Source organism: Hyposmocoma kahamanoa, unplaced genomic scaffold (assembly GCF_003589595.1).
Source record: "Hyposmocoma kahamanoa isolate Upper Pololo Valley unplaced genomic scaffold, ASM358959v1 67, whole genome shotgun sequence".
Classification (NCBI taxonomy): domain Eukaryota; kingdom Metazoa; phylum Arthropoda; class Insecta; order Lepidoptera; family Cosmopterigidae; genus Hyposmocoma; species Hyposmocoma kahamanoa.
The window spans coordinates 8,194,020-8,203,103 of NW_020653855.1; the positions used below are offsets into that span (position 1 = coordinate 8,194,020).

Here is a 9,084-nt window from a genome sequence, read left to right on the forward strand (position 1 = left end):
ATTTCCATTGATGAATAATTCTTAGCAGAAATAGGACTGCAGTACTGCTGGATAACATTAATGAATAATTATTTTTTTAAATTTCCATTTAATTCATTTTTATTGCATACTAGCTGCTGCCCGCGACCTCGTCTGCGTAGAATTAAAAACAGTACTTCGAGTAGGCTACTGTACAAATTTTCATAGTTTTATTGGTTCTTCATACAAACTTTCAACCTCTATTTCATCCTCGTTAAGATTTATTCACTTCACTTTTTATTTTTATGGCTCCATCAATATGAGAACTGATGATTTTGCCAATGTCACAGTTGAAAGAAAAAAAACGAAACAAAAAAAAAATTTTCGCTAAGCTCTAATAGGACATTAACCGGTGTTGGTAAGTTGGACTACGGGAGTACTCAGTTGAGAATGTAAAACAAAACAGCAAAGCAATATTTATAAATATATGTTATATTATGACAAAAAATATCCTATACATATCTTTCTAGATCTCATCTAAATTCATGAAAATTGGTTCAATGGTTTAGGCGTCAAAACCTGATAGAGTTACTTTCGTATTTTTAATTATTAGTTTGGATTATTGCAAACATCTATCTATTATTTCCTATGATTAAAAATCATAAATGCATTACTACTTGTTAATATGTTTTATTTAATTTCTCTAATTTGCTTTTAATTCATAAATACTACAAAAGAAAATTGGAATATGTTCATACGAAATTTTTTAAAAAGCCGTAACGCCAATAATCATTTTTGTGAACTGTAGTACAGAATAGGGTGGTTTGTGTGAGTATTAGATTTTGCTTGTTGATGACTAATACCATTAAATTGTGGAGTTCCTTATGGAGGAACTCGTCCAGGGTAGTATTGCCACATTACCTATTTCTGCCCCCAACCAGTAATGTGACCATGACTGCATTTCCGTTTTGAAGTATAAGGGTGCTGGTGAAATTACAGGCATATACGACTTGTTGTGAACAGTTGTTCGCGTCCCTCGGTATCATAAAAAAGGGCCCGAAACATTGGTTTGTTTGAAAAAACGTTTTGAGATATAGATCCGAAAGAAATAGTTTCATTTCCTATGTGTAACAATTGCGTAAACTTAAAAATTCAATACATCCTTTTAATATCATTTCGGTTCATCGTTTTTTTCCTGATAAGTGATTGCTCCTTTTTCTATTAAGTCGGGTATTTCTACTGCCAGCCACGGTCCTAACTGTAAAAAAAAATATTTAAATATGGTACCGTAATTGGGCGTGATTGTAAAGTCTGTCTTTTTTGAAGACGGAATAAAATGACAGTACCTACATCGCGCTAAAGTGTTAAGCTAGTGATTGCAGTCGATAAATATTATATCGACTATGGACTAAATATTGACCACGCTTATGAAATAAATAGCCCAACTTGTTTCATTTGAATCATCCTCGACCCATTATTCATCCAATTACTGAGCACAAGTCCATTTGAATTGTCAATTTTTGTAAGTTCATACACTGTATTTAGAACTAAATAGAAAGAAGAGGCATATTTTTAAGTTTGTCGTATTAATTCAATATAGATAATCAAATCCGGTTATTCTTGTAAAAATGTATATGAATGAAAATTGATCTCGATACTAATAATAACGCTCACAATAATAACGCTCACAATCAACATAGCCCCGCACTAGGGAAACCCTGTGTCGCGGGTGCCATGGACACACACATAAACAACCACAAATTACACCCAAACTCACGAGAGAAATAAATGTAGGCTATACAAATATTTCTCTCGGCCCGGGAATCGAACCTGGGACCTCTGCGTGGCAGTCCGGCATGGTGACCGTTCGGCCACGGAGGCAGTTAAATACTAGTAGGCCAATTGTCAAAATAGGAATAAAGAAGGCAATAACGCAATTAGTAATTATTAGAACGTAATAACAGACACAATTCAGTCATTTTTGGCAAAATTTTATTTCTTTCACAATCTATCGATAAAACTATCGACAACTACTACGCAACTATTTAAAATTTTATGAAAACTGGCAACCCTACAAATGTCGTTTTACTCCGTCTTCAAAAAGGGCAGACTATAAATTATTTGACTACTTCACGTTTTGTATTATAAACCCATATAAACCTAAGAAAAAGGATAAACGCCTTACCATTTTAAAGAGCAAGTTTTCTGTTTGGTGAATTGCTCAAATTATTTATCTAGGCGTTTGCGTATTCTTCGTTTAACTTACAGTGCATAATAAAACATACATATTTTGTTGAAATAAAGATGATGTGAACGACATACTAGGCAACAAAACTATAACATATGGCGCCTAGTTCGAGAGGTTAGTTAAATACAAACTTCTATTGGTCAAAAATTATGGTTCACCAATCTTCACCTGGCTTGTCTATTCCACGGCGTTACAACGGTAGATTTAGTATAAAAAAATTGCTAAAATTTTTAGAAGATTTACTGGTAAGTACATTTGCCTGTAAATGTGTAGAAATGAATGGACATGCAGATATCCTAAATACGTACCCCAAGGGCCATTGCATGTGCAATGCCGAATCTCGGAACATTCCTTGCCCATAGTGGCTTAAAATGATCTGTCAGGCAAATCTTGCCGCCTCTGTACATTTTCGCTGTCTTGCCATCAAGGCCGGGGAGAGCCAGCTCCGGAGCTGTCGTTGGATAAGTTACGGGTATCTGAAAACCAAGTTCATATTTCATAACCAAATGAAATTTCAAAAAATTGTTTTTTAAAAGCTCTTTTGTTTTACGACTCTTTAATTTTAATTTAATCAATTTCATTTTGCGAATCTTAGCAAATAAATAAATTCAAATTCAAAATAATCTTTATTTCATAGGTAAGCATTATTACACTTGAAATCGTCACAATGGTTAAACTCTACCGCTCATTCGTAAGGCAGATTCCCCTGAGAAGAATGAGCAAGAAACTGTAGCGGTTGCTCTTTGTAAATAACATTTACAATATTTTTTTTATTTGAAACATCAGAGATCGAGACTACCTCCATGAGCTAAACGGGTTACTACCACGGATTTTTGTCATCCAAGTACGCAGAAGTTGTATAATAACCTTTAGTATAAAGTTTTTGTTTCACTAGTTTTAACCTTGTGAAAGGCAAATTTTGTATATCAACCGGAATCTTGTTATAGAAGCGTATACATTGCCCCTTAAATGATTTTTTGACTTTGTGAAGACGACTATCAAGAAATAAAACTCGAAGTTGGCCTAACGGTTTGTATTGTGGCATATGAAAAATTAATTTTTCTAAACTGATACACGTTTGAATGACATAGTAAAATTTGCTATTGATTTTGAACCCTTTTTTTTATAATATCAAGTGACAGAACAAGTTATGCGCCTGATGGTAAGCTACACGCCTGTCCATATAACAGCTGCAGGGCACTGCCACTGCGCCCGTCACCCTGAGACATAAGTTGACAAGCCCCATGTGCCTGTAATATCACCAGCACCCTTACCCTTCAAAGCCGGAATGCAGAAATGCTAACATTACTGCTTGATGGCAGAAATAGGTAAGGTGGCAGTACTTCCCTGGACAAACTCTTTCACAAGGAGCTCTACTGCTGCTGAAAACCCTTAACCTTTATCTTTTCCTATCATATCTATATGACTAGATGCCAGTGATACCAATATGACAGTGATACTTATATTTAATTTGTGCACCTTATAATTAAATAAATGTAATGTATACTCACATCAAACTCAAGGTCAAACTCGTACTTAAGCAAGTTGTGGACATACCAGCACTTGCCAAACCACCTTGTTCCTGTTTTGTCAGATTCTAACCGGAACCAGTCGTTGTCAGCTGCTTTGTTGTTTTGAACATACTGGAAATATGTAAAAAAAAATGTTTTGTGAATCAGTGCATTTGGTGGTGCCAAATGGAGATGTAGAATACCGATAAGTAGTGGACTGTAGTTTTTTTGTCCCTTTTACATTCAGCCCCTGCCGCTGCCCCTCGCGCTGCCGGCAATAATTCCCTAAATACTGCTGCAGCAGGATCGAGAGGAGTGTGTGTTTACATACTGCCCTACCACTCACTTCGCTTTCAAGTTTCGGCAATGGCAGACGTCGAAATAATTACAGCGGCCGCGCTGACTCTTTTTATGTTGTTTATCCTTAACATCCCAAATGACTTTTTCCGTTTCCAGTAGTTCTAAGAATTTTATTGTAATCTCATTGCTCCATTCGGACAGCATTTTCGATGATCTAAAGTATCTAAACGAACGTCTTTCTCCTCCAGGCGCTTGGCGAGTACTGAGCGTCGGAGCAGAATGTAAACACGCACTGCCGCTCGCGCTGCCGGTCCTTTGACTTCCGCACAAAAAACCGCCATTTTGGGGAGCGCCGGGCAGCGCGAGTGGCAATGGCAGTGGCATGAGAAGTATCGTGTTTACACACTCATCCTGTCCACTTCCCTGCTCACTACGGCTGAATGTAAATGAGGTATTTGGATTTTTTTAAATTACAGTAAAAGGTACTTGTACTATGAGTAACTGCACTTGCAAGTAGTTTCCTATAAGAACTGGAACAAGTATATAGTAGTAGATCGAAGAACAGGCAAAATGATGGGAACATGCACACACCCCTTTTCTTTCGTTGAGCTGGCAGCAATTCCTCCTGGATACGGCCGCCACAGGAGGAAAAATCCTCAGGTTCACTACTGAGCACAGTACAGTGTATTGCGAACAAAATAAACTATTAAAAAACACAATCGCGCTAATTAGCCATTTTTATGATGCACACAGTTCAGTGTCATAGGTTAGACTATCGTCTTATTTTTGTTGCCAACTCATTGGCCGGTGAAAGAGACGACAGCAGCAAAAGTGCGCATGTTGGAGGAGGATGGAGGATACAAAGGAAGGAAGTACTCGCAAGTGCTAAGATCTAAAAAAAGAAAATATGAAATCAAACAGCATTGCTGGGGCAGTTTAATGACAATGGAAATGAAACTATTTCTTTCCGATCTAAAATTTCATATTGTAATGGATGTATTAGTTTTCTTAAACAGCTCTGATTTATGATACCAAGTGACAGAACAAACAAGTCCATAACACTTGCAGTGCCACTCAGAGCTTTAAATCGCAAAGATCTTAGTTGCACTGCCACTGCGCCCGTCACCCTGAGACATAAGTCGACAAGTCCCATCTGTAATTTCACTTTCACTTCTAGACTTTCAATTTGAAATTCAAATATCAACTTTATAAATATATAGGTGGGACAGTACAATAAAGCAGCAATTCTATATTACAGATTATATATAACAAAACAAGGACCGTTATACATGAATAATGTTAACAAATCATACATCGTCATCTTGGAGTGAAAAACCTCTCATATGCATTTTTACATAATAGGTTGTTTTTGCAGATTTATGTTGAAGAAAAACCTTATTAAATATTCATACTGTACTACATAATACTACTACAGTTAATTATTATTCGAAATGTGCAGTTAGCCTGTCCGTAATATGTAATATACTACTCAAATCATTGTAACTTTTACGTAATAATACTTTATGTAATAATTACATTACATATTAACCGGACACTCATCCATGTATAATTGTTAGAGACACACGGTTTCCCTAACGATTTGGATGCCAGGAGATCTTAAAGACACATCATGTCTTTAACGTGCAGCTCTGTTTTCATTCAAAATTTAAACAGAAATTAAAGAATTTAAAAAAAAGTTTCTTATTAAAATATTTATGGACTCACATAATGTCAGTAGGATGCATGATGGGCTAAATGTGTATTAACTTATTGATTTTCTGCTTATGTTTTCAATTTGCAATTTACGTAAAAACAAATTTATTAAAGTAAATTATTTTTAAAACCATTGTGTGACTATGTCAGCATTGTTGTCGTGAAATGTAATGTATGGTAAGGTGTTTGAACCACCTAAATTTTCAAGAGCTGTAACTCGGGATCTATGAACCTAAATGATATACTTTTTGCTTAGAATTATAGGTAATTTTACTGGGTATGATAAATTTTTGTCCAAATACAGTCAATCCTTCTAAACCCATGTTTTTTAAAAAATATGAGAAAAGGTTCACTGTGCATACCCCATGGTACTCATTGTACTGAGGGTTGGTACACAACGAACCAAAGGGGCCACAATGGACGTGATTATTACAATCATCAGCAAACTGTTGTTTTTATAAAAATTGTGAAATATGACGTGGTTTTTGCTAAAATTATTGAAAAAAATAAGTTTTTGGGCATCCAACAGAAATATTAAACATATTTTTTTTTTAAACTAGCGTTTAAAAACATAACAATGAAATATAATTAAAAAAATCGACTTGATTCTCACTAATTCAAAATAGGTTTGTAACTTGTTGTGCACTTACATGTGATTTCTTTTAATTATCTAGCAGTCAACATTTTCATGTTTAATTTATCACTAAGTTGTCATAGGTTCATTGTGTACAACTTAAAGGTGGTTCATTCTGCATCACCCTATGCTTGTAAAATTTGAGATTATGTAGCAATGTGCCTAAAAACCCGTTGCTTATTTTAACTACCTCAATAAAATGAGCATTTATGACTAATCTATTATAACTATTAACATGCAGCGACTGCTTATACAAATCAAACGAAGCAAAATTCTTGTTACATTTTTTTTCAGCTTTTTTTGGTAAAGAATAAAAGCATTGACACCCCCGGGCATCTGTGCCGCTCACTCGCTGTCGACTAAGAAGAGAGAGGTGCCTATAGTAGAAGCTCACATGGAGCAATTTGCACCAAATTCCAATATCGCGTTTCAGTATTATTGGCGCGGTTCACAGTGTACGCTTGGTTCACTGTCGAATACCCTAACCTAAATAGTGCAGTGTATTATGAATGTTCTGTAATTGTCACTATCACTATCACTTTTTATTTTTATGGCTCCATCATTATGAGAAATGATGATTTTGCCAAAGTTGAAAGAAAAAAAATGAAACAAAAAAAAATCGCTAAGCTCTAATAGGACATTAACCGGTGTTGGTAAGTTGGACCACGTGAGTACTCAGTTGAGAATGTAAAACAAAAAACAACACTTATAAATATATGTTATTTAAGTGGATAAATTTACATAGAGTAACAATATGGGGGGAGAGCACTAAAGTTAAGAGGTTATTTATGTTGCGTTATTAATGGGTTATTAATGGGGTGGGGGAATTTTGGAGAAAGTAAGTTATAAAGTGGAACAGCAATATTAGGACAATTGAAAAAAATATGTTCCAAGGTACCGTCTTCTAGGCTGCACTCGCACAGAGAGTGATCTCGGACTCTGATTTTACGCAAAAATACAGGGGTGCAAACATGGCCTAAGCGCAAACGAATAATGGTGGAAGTGATGTTTTTAGGCAAATATATATATTATAAATATATATATTGTAATTGTCATATGTCTCAGTCCTAGCCTTATGTCTAATTTTTGTTAATTGTCATATACATATCGACACTGGAAAGTTAACGTATACGGAAGTGAAAATTACCTTGATTAAAGCTTGGTATTCTTCTTTCAATCTCGCTACCCATAAATCCTTATCCCGAGGACCGGCCTTGATTTGAAGTAACGGAATGCTGCTTAAAGTCTTCCTTGTACTTTCATCTACCATTTTGACGACTGTATTAATTCATTTATATAATCATTTAGGAGGAAATGTGAAAAAAGCGAAAGAAACAACTTGTGTGTACAAATTCATGTAAAAACGTCAAATGTCATTACAACGTGTCACTTTTTCGCTCTGGTTCACGTAGAAACTAAATAAAAAAGCAAGATTTTTTTTATATTTAAATTTATGGAAAAAGTAACAAAAAATACTGAATTATTAAAAAAATATACTACACGGTATTCTGCAATGTATTTGTTATGAAATAAACATTCACAATTTTATTTTATTGATATAAAAATTATTAATAATGCGTACAACAAAAAGTTACAGAGAGAGTTATTCGTTACATGATAGTGAATCAGTTAAGTAACGGAAGAAAAATACATTGGAAATGTCTCAAGCCTCGATAATCACAAATTAATAAGAGATACTAAAATACAAATACTTTTGTACGTCAATAACTATTAGAACTGCTGTCGCCAAAACTCAAACATTCATAATTCGAAACATTCACTATGAAATATTGATATTGATTATGATTGGTCGTAGTTTCTAATTCTGGATCAGGGGGAGTCAATATTTATGTTTTAACTTTCACTTAAATCAGATTATCTTCCATCAAACCTCAAACAAAAATTTTTGAATTTTGGAATTCGTAATTATTGGAATTTTTAGGATAAAGTCTTTTGTAATTCGGTTTAAAATAAGGAATATAGTTTTAACTTTCTTCATTACTATTTATCTCTTCGTTTTTTCTTCATAATATGCTTAAAATAAAAATTAATCTTTGTAAAAGCTGTACTTGTAGGTAACTTCACAAACCCGCCCTTTTTTTCTCTTTTGGAATGAAACGAATATTACGACAAATGTCACATGAACTGACTGAATTGAAAGCAAAGTCTTGAAAATTATTAATTTATTGCAACAAATCGAAGAATGGAAGAAATATAAATAATCATAAAGGAAAGGACGGTTCTTTTCTTTATTAAAGACAATAATTTAACATCTCAATCTGAATGTAAGTATGTATAGTGTTAAAATGTTTTCCTGAATGCTTGTCTCATTCATATTTTATGTTTATTTGAGCGCTTAAAGCAATAATTATATTTATTGAAAAAATTGAAGGTTTTTTTCGAAGGGTTCGATTCCCAGTAGGACTAATTTAGGAAATGAACTTTGTAAATTGGTTCCTGTGACGGTGTTTTGAGTAGGGTCCCAAATTGAATCCCATTGCTTTGGTACTCATTGCACAAAGATTTTTTTTAAACGCACTTACACATAACCACGCACTAGGGAAACCGTGTGTCGCCGGTGCCATAAACTCGTACATAGACAACCATTAACTACAATAAATGTAGGCCATACAAATATTTCTCTGGCCTAGGAATTGAACCCAGGACCTCTGCATAGCAGACCAGAATGGTAACAATTTGGCCACTGAGGCAATTTGTTA

The 9,084-nt window shown here is 34.5% G+C and overlaps 1 protein-coding gene across 1 annotated transcript; it reads right to left on the reverse strand.

Moving 5' to 3' along the window:
- Positions 1-469: 469 nt before the first annotated feature.
- LOC113232201 (ubiquitin-fold modifier-conjugating enzyme 1) lies at positions 470-7,677 on the reverse strand. The gene is made up of 4 exons (XM_026466844.1): positions 7,512-7,677; positions 3,718-3,849; positions 2,515-2,682; positions 470-1,216 (listed from the first exon to the last, which is right to left on the reverse strand). The coding sequence occupies exons 1-4, from the start codon at positions 7,632-7,634 to the stop codon at positions 1,130-1,132; spliced, it is 510 nt and encodes a 169-aa protein (XP_026322629.1). The 5' UTR covers positions 7,635-7,677; the 3' UTR covers positions 470-1,129.
- Positions 7,678-9,084: the final 1,407 nt, after the last annotated feature.